We start from the raw sequence: 14,785 nt of genomic DNA on the forward strand, positions 1-14,785 counted from the left end.
GAGTCTGTAGTCTGTCAGTGCGGGGGCCCTGGGCAATTGCCCCCTGTGCCTGAATGGCAGCCCCGGCCCTGAAGATAGATTTGGTCCTAGGTTGACCCAGTGTATCTGTATCCAGTTGTGTAACTAAGGAGCTTGGGGACCCAGTGCAAGTTTTACATGGGGCCTCAAGCACTATTGATATTGAGCGCCAAAACTTAGCAAGGGCAGCTGCAGTGTCAGAGAGGTGTATTTAGAGTAAGGTGTATTAAACAGTATACAGAGGCGCCAAAAGGTTTATAAATATATATTTTATATATATATATATATATATATATATATATGTATATATATATATATATATATATATATATATATATATATATATATATATATATATATATATATATATATATATATTTAAAATTATAAAAACAAGGGGAAGTAACATTTACCTCCCCAATGACGAGTTTTAGTCAATGTCATCAAAAAATATTTAATATGTACACCAAAATGTTGTAACGCGACTTGTGGGTTGCAGTCCACTTCTTCAAGCAATAAGATCAGGAGCAGCTTAGATCAAACTCATAGCCAGTGTGGCAATTCCTATTTAGAGTAAGGAAACAGTTTGTTAAGGATTACTACTTTGTAATGCACATAAAGAGGTGTTCATTACCAACATAGCACCAATGAAAAGCTAACAAGATGGATGAAAGTTCACTAACCATATAGAGAGACACAGGAAAAGCAATTGACTGTTGCTGTGCACATCTACGTCGAGCGCTGTAATCACAGCACAGGAGACTTGGGCGCACACTGAGTAACTTCAGCACCCTCAGAAGACAGAGCGCAGAAGTTACATTTTAAAACACTACAATTCGGCCTCTAGCAATAGCTGGAAGCCGAATTATATCATTCCCCACGTGGACCTAGAGGGGGAATAGTAATTAACATCGCCGGGACTTGTGCTGCAGCAGGATAAGCCATATACTGGCTGTATAGTGGGCCCAAGTCTCCCGGCGGCGATTACATATATACGCCTCTACGAGGTCAGTGTAATGACTGGCTGTTACCATGTCACCCGCGTGTGTGTTCCCCTATGTGGTCAGTGTAATAATTACCTGTTCCTTTGTCCCCCTACATGGCCAGTATAATGATTGGTTGGTCTTGTGTCCCCTTATGTGGTCAATGTAATAAAAGAGGGTCTCTAGTGGGCTCCTCTGGTCCAGGGGCACCAGTGCGGTCGCAACATCTGCATCCACTATTACTATGCCACTATCACATAGGCAGCACAGTGGTATAGTGAATGGCACGCTTGCCTTTCAGTGCTGGCCTGGATCCCTGTTTGCACCCCAGTCAGGGTGCAAAAAATGCAACTGAACAGAACTTGAATGTTGCATGTCTGCATGGGTTCCTTTCCAGACCCCAAAATCATACTGATCCCCTCAATGAGCGCTAGACTACAATAGACATATGACTATGGTAGGAATTAGACTGTTAGGGACAAGTAGTGACAAGACTACATTCTGCCAGCGCTATATAAATACGTATATTATAGAATAATAATATATAAATAAAATATATAGAATAATATCCAGTTCAGAGTCGACGTATTATGTACTTGTTACTTTAGTTCAGACAGCTATCAGCAGTCTCTCATTTCTGCACAGGGCAGTCTGTGTATATATGCAATGCAACATGGATGAAATTATAGCAACATAAGTTGCACACATATTATCACTGAGAGCTAGTCCTGGGTGTAGCAAGATGGCTCAGTTATACCTCCCTGGCCCTGCACAGTGCACAGTGCACATAGCGTGACGTCGAAGCTAAGCGCCGGAAGTGCCGACTGCTGAAGGGAACACATGTGTTGTTGCTGTTCGCATGTTTGAAGATTAGGGGGAACCGGGAGAAGACCGGGGCAGGAGACCATGGCGCCCCCCACTGTGCAGTTTAAGACCAAGTAAGGAAAAAGGCATGAGGAGACGCGCTGAGCTGCGTAACAACAGAGGGTCTCCATTGCTTGTGGAACTACAACTCCCAGCATTGTGCGGAAAGCACATAATGTGGACTGGAGCTGAAAACCACCTATGCTGGGTTTTGTGTTTCCTCTATGGGAGACATCTATAAGCTTGCGTACTCATCCTGCATTTAATCCTTGTACATCCCATGATTGTCCTTGTACATCCCATGATTGTGCAAAACTTTTTGTAAAAAAAAAAATTAAAAAAAAAAAATCCAAAAAACTTTTGTGTAGTACAGAAATAGCATTATATGGCCATTTATTAATAAATTGTTAGCAATTACTTGTTGTTTCTTGATTATTATTTTTTAGTATTATTTATATCTGCAGCTATGTACAGAGTATATTGTCTTGTCACTTAAAGGGGTTCTCTGGGCGGAGCAGTGCTTTTCAGCGCTGCTAGATTTGGGAGCAGCCAGCGCCGCCATAGACTATAAAGGGATTCAGTCTATAGCGGCGCTCAGTGAGTAACATCGGCGCCGTCAGAAGACGGAGCCGAGGTTGCTTAAAAATCATAATAATTCGGCCGAATTATTTCATTCCCCCACTATCCATGGCAGCCTGGAGGGGGAATAGTAATTAATTCGGCCCGGACTTGTGCAGAAACAGGACCAGCCATATAACAGCTGGATCCTGCGCCCAAGTCTACCGGCGCCAAATTCAAATGTACTCTCTCTGGGGGGGGGGGGGGGGGGGGGGGTTTGAAAATAAAATCTGACACTTAACCTGGGGCTTCTGTCAGCCCCCTGTAGCTGTCATGTCCCGTGCCGTCCTCTGATCACCCGTTCCCTCGCCACCAGCACTGGGCAATTATTCGTATAACAAGACGAATAATCAAGAAGCTTTAAATCCGCATGATACCATTTATTGGCTAACTAAAAATGAATAAAAATGAGCAAGCTTTCGACCTTGCAGCCTTCGTCGGGCTTATATCCTGTTAGTTTGCAGGCTGGTGGTACAGACAGCTTATATACATGCAACATCAAAAGGGAAAACAGATATTTTTTTCAAGCATAAATACATGTCATTAAGATGCCTTAATTCAAACAGACCATCTGAATGGGGTTAGAGGTTATTAGCTAAGATAAGAATAAGACGAATAATGCGCATCATCGGGAGCTTACTGCGCAGGCGCAATACAAATTTTTCTTGTACTGCGCTTGCGCAGTAAGCTTCCGATGACGCACCGGAACGAACACGCGTATGGCCGCGCAGCTGCAGTTGTATGAGATGCCGCATTAGACTGGGGCCGGCGGCAGGGAAACGGCGGATCGTTGGAGGGCGGCGTGGGACATTACAGCTTCAGGGGGCCGGTACAAGCCCGTTTTTAATTTCACCCCCCCCCAATCCCAGAGAACCCTTTTAACTGTCCCTCACAATCTAATGTCTATGTATGTATCATGTAGTGTAATTAGCGTGGTCCAGGTCCAATTTAGGTGGAAACTAATTAACTTATCTGTATGTTTTTGGGATGTGGTAGGAAACTGGAGTGCCTGAAGGAAACCCACACAGACACGGGGAGAACATACAAACTCCATGTAGATAGTGCCCTGGCTGGGATTCGAACCAGGGACCCAGCGAAAGCTAACCACTTCACCACTGTAATTTGTGGTGCTTTATAAATCAATAATAATCTGTCACAATCCTCCAACCTAGAATATAATACTAACTTTACCCTTTATATACCTACCCTTATCTATACTCCTACCATAGGCCCTACTGTAACTTCTAAACATTCAGTCTAAACTACTATCCCTACACTAAATACCCATACACTTAGCACTGTCTTGCCACTCTGCCAATGAAAAACCACCATTCATGATTGTTTAGCTGGAAGCCCTGTGACAATCCTAGAAACTTGACCTGGAGCATGTATGGAGGTATGAGAGAATGGGAAAGCAGGAGAATCTCTGTTGTGTCACAAAAATGTTCTGCCATTTGATCATCTCCATATTAGAAGGGCACAGAAGTTGAGCAATACCAGTACAGACATTGGACTGTTGGCTAAAATGTACACAAACACAATTATTTTCACCTGTAATGTTGGGCATACACTGTTCGTTTCTGCCACTCGATTCTCCTCTCGATCGTCTTTGCTGCTCGATTCTACAGTTGATTCTCTTATCTTCTGCTCGTTTTTCGTATCTTTTTCCATTCACTTCTATCACAAATCGAGCGGCGAAACGACAGAACGGGGGACCGGACATGTCAGAAATTATCTAACCATCTATCTGCCTCAAAAACGAACTGTGTATTCCCAGCATTAGGGTCAGGACTCATTTCATCAGGCAATAATTTGTTGCTGAGTTCAGTAGACCGTAACAAGCCTGCAGGCTAGCCATGTGTTCTGTTGCTATGGAGAGGGGCGGTGGGACCGCGGCAAAATTGATCGATAGAGGTAAGGAGGAAGAACGATGGACTTGGCTGGCACTCGGACTAATTAATTTGGCAGTCTGGATTTCACATCAACACATTTAGTGGGGGATTGGTGGGGCCACTTTATAAATAATAGATTCTTGGTAAAGGTGCTTCCTAAATCATCTAGCTTGTGTATACGGTTTTTATTTGGAAGTGATTATTATCTTTAAATTGGTGTCCTGTTCATTAAAGGGAACCTAAACTGAGAGGCATATGGATGTTTCCTTTTAATCAATACCAGTTGCCTGGCAGTCCTGGTGATCTCTTTGGCTGCAGTAGTGACTGAATCGCACACCTGAAACAAGCATGCAGCTAATCCGGTTTGACTTCAGTCAGGGCACCTGATCTGCATGCTTGTTCAGGGGCTGTGGCTAAAAGTATTAGAGACACAGGATCAGCAGTAGAGTCAGGCAACTGGTATTATTTTAAAAGGAAAAATCCAAATCCTTCTCAGTTTAGGTTCCCTTTAGACCAGCGAACTTGCATTAATGACTGGTCTAAGGCTACACGTATTCTTATGCAGCCAGCAATGATGTGCTGTGTTCTGCCATTTTTCTCTCATGGGCAGCCATACGTGTTTTTTGGGGGGGGGGTTTCAGTACTTTTTTTACTACAATCGTTCCTCTGTGGGATTGTATACACGAGGTAAAGCAGACACCTCCTGCTTAGAAAAATAATCTTTATTGCTTCCAAAAAAGCAACAATGAATCAATGTTTCAAGCTCACACAGGGTCTCTTTTTCAAGGCAACATACCAGTAGTAATCTCAATGGCAGTAACAAATGTTCACAGTTAGGAACTTTAAGACCACATGGAGTTGCCTCTAAGCACTCGCTTGAGCAGTGATGGCCTAAACGGCTGCTGCATAGTGCAAGTAAAGACTTGTCTGTTAAGTTACAACTTGTTCTGAGTTTTGTTTGTTTAAATAAAAATTCAGGTTTGGTTCGTCACTTTTTGTATTGCTGATGGATGTGTTTGGAGATCTCTGGATCAGTTAATCAGGTTGGTGGGATTTGAGCCTAGGACTCTATAGCACTAGCCCCCTAACCATGTTGTTGTCAGCAGGCTGTGGGACGAAGATCCTGGGGCATTTGCCTCCAAATGTGACTCCCTTAACCTATTGGCAACTTCAAAGGAATTAATCTTGTTTGAGATAAGTGCACTGCTTTTGACCTCAGCCGTAGAACTTGTTGAGCTGTAAATTCTTGGAATGCTTTGATGTCTCTCTGCTAGCAGAGGATATATAGAAACTGAAAGTCATCTGCTATTGTCTCACACTGCCCCCTAGTGACATGTGGCCATAAATACGCATTACAGCAGTACTAATAAGTAGCAAGGAGATGTAACAAATAAGAAATAAATAAAAATGTGCTAAAATAAATTTGCCTGGAGCACTTGCAATTCTGTAAATTGGCTTCTAAAGGGTTAAATGTCATCTGAACTGGGCCTACATTTTGAATTGTGGTTAACTTACAATCACGCAAAATGTGCAGTCATATACTGTATATAGTCACGTATAAGCCTAATTTTTCAGCACAAAAAATTTGCTGAAAAGTTACCCCCTCTGCTTTTATGCGAGTCAGCGGAGCAGAACTGATGGTGGAGCAGGCTTTGTAACTGGCAGAGGAGTGTAAGGATCGTGCACTAGTGATCCTGCTCTTATCAACTTGCGCCCTGCTGTGTCTGTGCCACCATTCCTGCAACATGGTGTGCAGAGTGCGCTGTTCAAGACTACCTGTGTCCCCTGGCTTGTGAATCGGAAGCGTGCAAGCAACATGTCAGTGGTGCAATGATCAGGGATTCTTCCTGTGTGGCAATCGCTGTCTCTCATATCTAGGAAGCCATCTGGTGTTGTCTGACACAGCTGTATCATCCTTTGGGCACATCTGGCTATGGAGAGGGGGGCTGACTTGTACTGGGGGAACATCTGGCTACTGTGGAGGGGGCTATACTGGGGAGGGGGCTTATACACAGGTCAATCACTTTTTCCTGCTTTCTGTCAGAAAAGTGGGTACCTCGGCTTATACACGGGTCTGCTTATATGCGAGTATATACAGGTAATTTGTCTGTACTGTATTCGGTAACTGTAATGTTTCTCTTTTCCAGTTATGCCGTGGAGAGGAAAATTGAAGCTTTCTATAAAGGTGGAAAAGTTCAGGTAATGGAAGGAATGCTTTTGTCCATCAGCTGAGACTTGGGAGAGTTACATGCTGCTCTGAGAGTTTTCTACATGTTTTTTTTTTTCCTTTTTCCTGCAGGTCAATAAAGATGGGACCCACCTGTTTTGTACCTGTGGGAATAAAGTCAATATTTTAGAACTTGTGACCGGTACAGTTGTGCGCTCCATAGAACAGGTAATGTATATGAATTCTGAAATTAAAAGAGAGCTCTGGCCTCAGCCACAGATGTCAGACTAGTAGTTTATATGATGCCACAAAACGTCTGTGAGGACCTTGGACTGGATACAAGTTTAAGGAACAATTGACCCAAATGAATACCATAAAAATAAACATATTAGCATAATACCCTCTGCAGATTATTTTTGCCATCTTCTTTCCTCCCTCCTTTCCCTGTTCGGCCGTGGCTCTGCTATGAAAACCAGCACCTTTTAAGGCAAAATGGCACAGACTGCAGAAGAACTTCACGATCAATGCTTCTTCTGCCCAATGTGGATGTGCACAGATTACATGGGAAGGCACCAGGGCTGTGGAGTCGGTACAAATATCATCTGGCTTCTCTGGTTATGAAAACCTCCAACTCCAGGTACCCAAAATTGCTCTGACTCTCCGACTCCACAGCCCTGGAAGGCACTTATTGGGATGGTCAGGGGGCAGGGAAGGGACGAAGTAACGTCACAAGCCAGCCTTTTCCTCTTTCAAAGTTCAACTTTCTCTGAAAATCAAAGTTTTCTGTCTGTAATCATAGAGACTGGGGGAGCGCACCAGTATATACAACCCTCAGTGCTTATTTTATATTATGTAGTTTGGATCAGGTACTACATAAGTCACAATACTAAAGCTTGGTACACACCATGCAATTTCCTGTCGGATAGATGGGTCGAATAGATAATTTCCTGACAGGTCACATCTGATCGGATCTGTCAGAAATGATCTATCGACCCATCTATCTGATGGAAAATTGCATGGTGTGTACCTGGTTTTACTCTGCTGGTCAGTAAAATTACACTTGCATTTCTTTTGGCATTAAAGGGACACTGTAGAAGGGTCAGGGGAAAATGAGTTGAAGTTACCAGGGGCTTCTAATGGTCCCCCACAGACATCCTGTTCCCGCGCAGCCACTCGCCGGTGCTCCAGCCCCGCCTCCGGTTCACTTCTGGAATTTCAGACTTTAAAGTCTGAAATCCACTGCGCCTGCGTTGCCGTGTCCTCACTCCCGCTGATGGCACCAGGAGTGTATAGCACAAGCCCTGTATGGTCTGTGCCTGCGCAGTACACTCCTGGTGACATCAGGGGAAGCGAGGACACTGCAAAGCAGGTGCAGTGGTTTTCAGACTTTAAAGTCTGAAATTCCAAAAGTGAACTGGAGGCGGGGCAGGAGCATCGGTGAGTGGCTGCACTGGCACAGGATGTCTGCGGGGGACCATTAGAAGCCCCGGGTAAGTTCAACTCCTTTTCCCCTGACACCCCCCCCCCCCCCCCCACAGTGTCCCTTTAAGTACCAAGAGAGAACCAGTATGTCCTTTAATATATGCTAGGATTTTTTCTATGTATTTGTTGATACGTTAGGATGTCCTGGCCATGTTTCGCTGTGAGGGTTAGTGATGTGTGACGTTCTTTGTAAAGTGATGAACGTTGGCATCATAGAAATGAAAAATAATGATTCCTCCTAAATATGATCTTGAACAATGGCTTGTCTATGGCTGTTGCGATAGCCATTGGGCTTACTTCATTTAGCAGCGCAGGTTAAAATGTCAGCACGCATGCAATGAGCGGTATTGCTGCGTAGCGTGCACTGGTAACTTACGCACGCTCCTTTTAAATAACTCCTTTAATCCTGCCCTGAGGCCTGTCGGGTTCAGTGGCTTTTCTATGACGTAATCCCTGCACTTTGATTAGCCCAATAGGCTGCCTGTCACTTGACCTTTATGTGGCCCAGGAGTAGGTCGGGAACAATTTTTGTTTCGTTAAAGGACAACTGAAGTTAGAGGTATATGGGGCCTGCCATATTTATTTCCTTTTAAACAATACCAGTTGCCTGGCAGCCCTGCTGATCTATTTGGCTGCAGTAGTGTCTGAATCACACCAGATACAACAATAATGTCAGAAACATCTGATCTGCTGCATGCTTGTTCAGGGTCTATGGCTATAAGTATAATGCTAGGAACACATGATGACAGATTTACTGTCAGATCAATTATTTCCAACATGCCCGATCTGATTTTCTGATCGATTTTTTTTTTTCAATTTACCATGCTTTTTTTTCTTCTTTTTTTTCCTTTTTTTTTTTTTTTTTTATGAAAAATCGATCAGAAATCAGATTTGACATGTTCGAAATAATCAATCTGACAGTGAATCTGTCAGAAAATTGCATTGTGTGTACCTAGCATTCGAGGCAGAGGATCAGCAGGATAGCCAAGAAACTGGTATTGCTTAAAAGGAAATAAATATGGCAGCCTCCATATCCCTCTTGCTTCGGTTGTCCTTTAACCAATACTTTAAAGGAGAGATGCAAGGTGATTAAAACCCAAAAATCTATTTACCCGGGCTTTCCTCCAGCCCCCGGCAGCCAGACTGTGCCCTCACCGCAGCTCCGATCCCAGCCGCAGGTTCACCTCCAGTGCAGATGCCAACAGGAATCTACTGCGCCTGCGCAAAAGCCACTCGCGGTCGTGGTGATATCATCTGGAGTGGTCTGTGCAGAACTACTGTGCCTGCGCAGTACACTCCACACCACGTCAGTGGAACCGCGAGCGGCTCTCGCGTATGCTCAGGAGATGCCAACCTGGTGAGGCCGGCATATGCACCGGATTTTTTTTTTAATTACCTCGGACCTTCCCTTTTTAAGTATCCCTCTCACTCTGTGATCACGAGGCCTGTGACCTCCTCCATGCACACAATGCTTTGTATGTGAATATACAGTATGTTGCTATATCTAGTTTAACCGATGATTGATGTTATTGCTCAATGAAGCCTAGCGTGAAGCCTCAAGTTTTGTAGCGATGCCTCTGGCTCCATGAAATGGAAATAACCCTAAAGCTGTGTTCTAGTCAGCTTTACTTACCAAGATGCAAGGCTGCCAGGATCCTTAAAATATTCTGTCCTGCTCCCCAGCTAGTCTTCTGTAGATGCATCTTTAGACAAGCGAGTCAGCCAGGGCTGGATTTACAATAAGGCACTGTAGGCACGTGCCTAGAGGCCCCTGATGATGGAAAGGCGGCTAACTCCCTTCCCCTGGTGCCTCCTTCCCTATGCAGAGACCTGAGCAGAGAGTAAATTAGAGGTTAATTGCCCAGCTCTCGGCATTCCTCTGATGAGATCTACTTTGTCGGGGGCACCACTAGCCACTTACATTAAGTAGCTAGAGGTACCTCAGCATTAAGGGACAGTCGTAGCTATGATGGGCAAAGGTGAAGTGACACCTGGGCCAGGCAGCACACTTGTGGTGCAGTTAGGCGGGGGTTTGTAGGCTCATGGAGGGCGAAGTCTAAGGTGCCAGGAAATCTGTGTCTATAGCAGGGGTCTCAAACTCAATTTACCTGGGGGCCGCAGGAGTCAAAGTCAGGTTGAGGCTGGGCCGCATAAGGGATTTCACGTGTCCCCGCCGTAAAACGAGGGCTGCAGAGCCCCCAAATCGCCCGGGGGGCAATCCGCCGGCATTTCCTGGAAGGGGCAGAGCTTTCAGCTTCAGCTCTGCCCCTCCTGAAGTCAATCGCGGCGGATTGCCGCCTCTGCCCGCCCCTCCCACTCTTCCTTCACAGAGAGGGGCGGGGAGAGGCGGCGATCCGTGCGGCGATTGACGTCAGGAGGGGCAGAGCTACATCTGGAAGCTCTGCCCCTCAGTGCATTCGTGGATGTTTGCCCGGGGGATTTGGGGGCTCTGCAGCCCTCGTTTAGCGGCGGGGATGCGGCGGATTACTTGGGAGCACTGAAGCGAACTATAAGGTAAAATAAGCAAAAATAGTTTGCTTCCGTGTCTTTTACTTTTGCCAGCAGGGCCACAAAATATTGTATCGAGGGCCGCAAATGGCCCGTGGGCCGCGAGTTTGAGACCCCCTAGTCTATAGGCTCCTGTGATGTAAATCCGGGCCTGGAGTCAGCAGATGCCAAGCCTTATGAGACCATGTTCAGACCTCTACATTGGTGCAGAGGTTATCGTGTAACGTGAGTGAGGGCGGTGCCCTCACTCAAAATAAGGTGCAGGCAATTACAACACTTACCAGTGCTCAGTGTAGTGGTGTAACAATAGCCCCCAAGATCCCCGCTATCGCAGGGGGGCTAAGGGGGCTCATTTTTGTGGTCGGATGCATAGCGTGGCAGCGGAATTGTCATATATTACTTATTGTTAGGAGATCTAGCAACAGGTCCTCTTAACTTCTCCACATCCGCACCTTACAATGTAACTCCTTACGGCTCTCGTCTCTCTGTGTCATGTGATGTGCATCAGGCACCACAAGGAGTTACACTGTACAGCGCAACTGAAGAGAGCGGTGAAAAGGACTTGTCACTAACTCTGCTGACCACAGGTAAAGTATGCCGCTGGGGGTGCAGGAGCCCAGACAAAATTTAACTTGTACTTGAATAATCCTAGTTTACTGGAAATAATAACCAACTGTATCTTTTTCTCAGGATGACCAGGAAGACATCACATGCTTTGTTCTTAGCCCTGATGATGAGGTGAGTGTAATTCTACTTTCTTTAAACCTCTCGCTCTCTCTCTCTCGTTACTGATTGGGATGAAGTTCAATCCTTGGTTATGGTTTCTCTTTAAAGCCTCATCTACACTGTACAATTTTCCAGCAGATCCAGATCTATTAGATCTTATAAGAAATTGCATAGTGTAGATGTCCAAATAGTTTAAGATTCAATTTCCAATAGATTTTGCTTTAAATACCCAAAATCTGTTACAACCGTAACATGTAAAAATTCACTTGTTGATGGCTTCCTGCACCAGCAGGAATGCGTAAAAATGTACGCATGGCGGCTGGCCAACTCCCAGTCAGCAAAAACAAAACTAGCTGGCAGTGGGAGACCAGAGGAACCATGAGTGACTACGAGGGCACAGGATGGCTGCAGGGGGCTGGTAGATGCCCCAGGTAAGTAAAACTCATTTATTTATTTATTTTAGAGTTAAGGTTCCGTTTAAGACTTTACTGGACTGATAGCCTGGTTGTGTCTTCCACAGATCCTGGTAACAGGTAGCCGCGCTTTGCTGCTAAAGCAGTGGTGTTGGCAGGATGGTACCTGTTCCCGCACGTGGAAAGCCATTCATACCGCTCCAGTGGCCAGCATGACCTTTGACCCCACATCTACTTTGCTGGTTACAGGTAAGTCCAGCATTAGAAAAAGATTGCAGCTGCTCTGTCAATTTATAACGCTGCAGAAAGGTGGCATAATGGCAGGATAATATACAAGTGTGAAATCAACTCTTGCCCATCATGTTTGTTCTTTTTTTTTTTTTTTTATCTGAAATGTGGTCTGTTTGCTGTTTGTCTTTTGCAGGATGAGCAGGACACGGCTTTAAAAATCTCTGAAATATTCAATTTATTTAAAAAAAAAAATGTAAATACAAATAGCTGTATACAGCTTACAGATGACTGCTGTTCTGTCTCATGTGAGAGAGCAGCTGAAAGAAGAACTGTCTGTGTTGTATGTTTGTAACCTGTACTACGTTAAAGGTGGATGTAACATCCATAAATAAAAAAATTGTCAGAAAATAGTTAGCGCCCCAAAAATATATATATATTTTTTTCTAAAATAGTTTCCCTTATGTCTTCTTACCTGGTCTGGGTAACTTTGCCTAAGTACAGGAACTGTGCAGTGCCAGCGGGATTGAGGGAAGTTTTTTTTTTTTTTTGGTAACTAGCTTTGTATTTTGGATAAGACTAAGACACTATGACCAGAAAATAATTGAATTCACCCTCCTTTTGAAGAGTTTACAGTGATGTGTGCTGTGGGTGGGGACAGCAAGCTGTGGCAGAAGGGATGGAAACTTAGCACTGAGATGGATTGATTAAAAAAGGAAAGGGGGAGATACCTAAAGAGAGGGAAGCCTCAGGAACCTATTGAGGCTTCCCTTGGTGTTCTGATGTCTGCTTTCGCATTCTAATGTCTCCCCAAGGCATTCTTGCTAGTCATATCGGGGCCGCAATCCTCTTCCTGTAGCGTGGCTGCGCATGTGCAGTAAGCCGGAGCCCTCCTTTTTCGAGCAGCTCTGCGCAGCGGTGCTCACGTGGCTACTGCACAGCTCGTAACAGAGGAGGAGCGCGGCCCCGATCTGGAGGGCAGCTGCGCTCTGACGGGGGATATCAGAATAACAAGGAAAGCCTCAATAGGATTCTGAGGCTTGCCTCTCTTTAGGTAAGTTTCTCATTTTGATTCCGAGCTTTGGCTCTGGATCACTTTAACCACCCTGGCGTTCTGATTAAATCGCCAGGGTGGCTGCGGGAGGGTTTTTTTTAAATAAAAAAAAAACTATTTCATGCAGCCAACTGAAAGTTGGCTGCATGAAAGCCCACTAGAGGGCGCTCCGGAGGCGATCTTCCGATCGCCTCCGGCGGCAAGAGATAACACGGAAGGCCGCAATGAGCGGCCCTCCGTGTTTCGCTTCCCTCGTCGCCATGGCGACGAGCGGAGTGACGTCATGGACGTCAGCCGACGTCTTGACGTCAGCCGCCTCCGATCCAGCCCTTAGCGCTGGCCGGAACTGTTTGTTCCGGCTACGCTGGGCTCGGGCGGCTGGGGGGACCCTCTTTCGCCGCTGCACGCGGCGGATCGCCGCGCTGCAGCGGCGATCAGGCAGCACACGCGGCTGGCAAAGTGCCGGCTGCGTGTGCTGCTTTTTATTTGGTGCAAATCGGCCCAGCAGGGCCTGAGCGGCAGCCTCTGGCGGTGTTGGACGAGCTGAGCTCGTCCAGACCGCTCAGCAGGTTAAAGCACACCAGAGGCAAAAATAACCTAATGAAATAAACGCATCTATCTTCCTTCTCCTAAAAATGACTTTTTAAGATATTCCAGTTTTATTTGATGTTGAAATCTACTTTTTACAGTTTTTTATTGTTTTTGCTCATTGACACATTCTTTGAACTGTACCAAAGCCTTAAATCTATGAACTATTGACCTTTTTATCTCTTTCCTACTCTCAGAAGCCATTTTCTGCTAGGAAAGTGTTATATAGTTTGAATTTCTTATCAGTTAGGGTCACACTGTAGTCACTTCCTGTCTGAGTCAGGACTGAGTCAGCCACTTACATACCTGATATTTGAAGGATACCCGAGGTGACGTGACATGATGAGATAGATATGGGTATGTACAGTACCTAGCACACAAATAACTATGCTGTGTTCCTTTTTTTTTCTTTCTCTGCCTGAAAGAGTTAAATTTAAATTAGGTGCTTGCACACTGCTACACTGCTACAATTGCACAGCTGTTATGTCGCTCATATTGTAGCAATCCTGACTATGGTGTGGTATGACCCAGCCTGGAATTGCAGAATCATACAGGATCCCCACTCTTCTGTAACCTTAGTAAACCAGGCCCTCTGTATTTTGGGGTTCCTCTAAAATGTCTCTCATTTATGTTCCCTGTAATGTAACTGATTATAGCTCGTAGACTTTGGCTTATGACATTCATTTGTATATTGTGTGTTTGTACCAACAGGAGGCTGTGACAGCACCATCAAGATCTGGGATGTACTGAAACAATACTGCACCCACAACCTCAAGGGCTCATCCGGAGTCGTCCAGTATGTTGTCTTGTCATTGTGAAATAACACAATTTAAATGGAAATACCTTTAAAAGTACACCTGTCACATGTTTACACAAAGTTAAAGGGTAACTTAACTGAGAGGGATATGGACGTTTCCTTTTAAACAATACCAGTTGCTTGTCAGTCCTGCTGATCTCTTTGGCTGCAATAGTGGCTGAATCACACATTTGAAACAAGCAAGCAGCTAATCCAGTCTGACTTCAGTCAGAGCACCTGATCTGCATGTTTGTTGAGGGGCTGTGGCTAAACGTATTAGAGACACAGGATCAGCAGGGGAGTCAGGCAACTGGTATTATTTTAAAAGGAAAAATCCATATCCTTCTCAGTTTAGGTTCTCTTTAAAGAGGAACTGAACTCTTGCAAAGAACAGAAGTAAAACATATAGAAATGCACCCTGTGTGTATTTAGAGGTTAATCTGTCTAA

General features: G+C 45.0%; 1 protein-coding gene across 1 annotated transcript in view; it reads left to right on the forward strand.

Moving 5' to 3' along the window:
- The first annotated feature begins 1,821 nt into the window (after positions 1–1,821).
- TBL3 (transducin beta like 3) overlaps positions 1,822–14,785 on the forward strand; it is a 57,035-nt gene continuing 44,071 nt past the window's right edge. Inside the window, exons 1-6 of the mRNA XM_068246714.1 lie at positions 1,822–1,939; positions 6,523–6,574; positions 6,675–6,770; positions 11,223–11,270; positions 11,779–11,920; positions 14,253–14,337. Coding sequence (XP_068102815.1) covers positions 1,908–1,939; positions 6,523–6,574; positions 6,675–6,770; positions 11,223–11,270; positions 11,779–11,920; positions 14,253–14,337 — 455 coding nt within the window. The 5' untranslated portion in view covers positions 1,822–1,907. The remainder of the gene's footprint in view (positions 1,940–6,522; positions 6,575–6,674; positions 6,771–11,222; positions 11,271–11,778; positions 11,921–14,252; positions 14,338–14,785) is intronic.

The sequence above is a fragment of the Hyperolius riggenbachi genome, chromosome 7 (assembly GCF_040937935.1).
Source record: "Hyperolius riggenbachi isolate aHypRig1 chromosome 7, aHypRig1.pri, whole genome shotgun sequence".
NCBI classification, from domain to species: Eukaryota; Metazoa; Chordata; class Amphibia; order Anura; family Hyperoliidae; genus Hyperolius; species Hyperolius riggenbachi.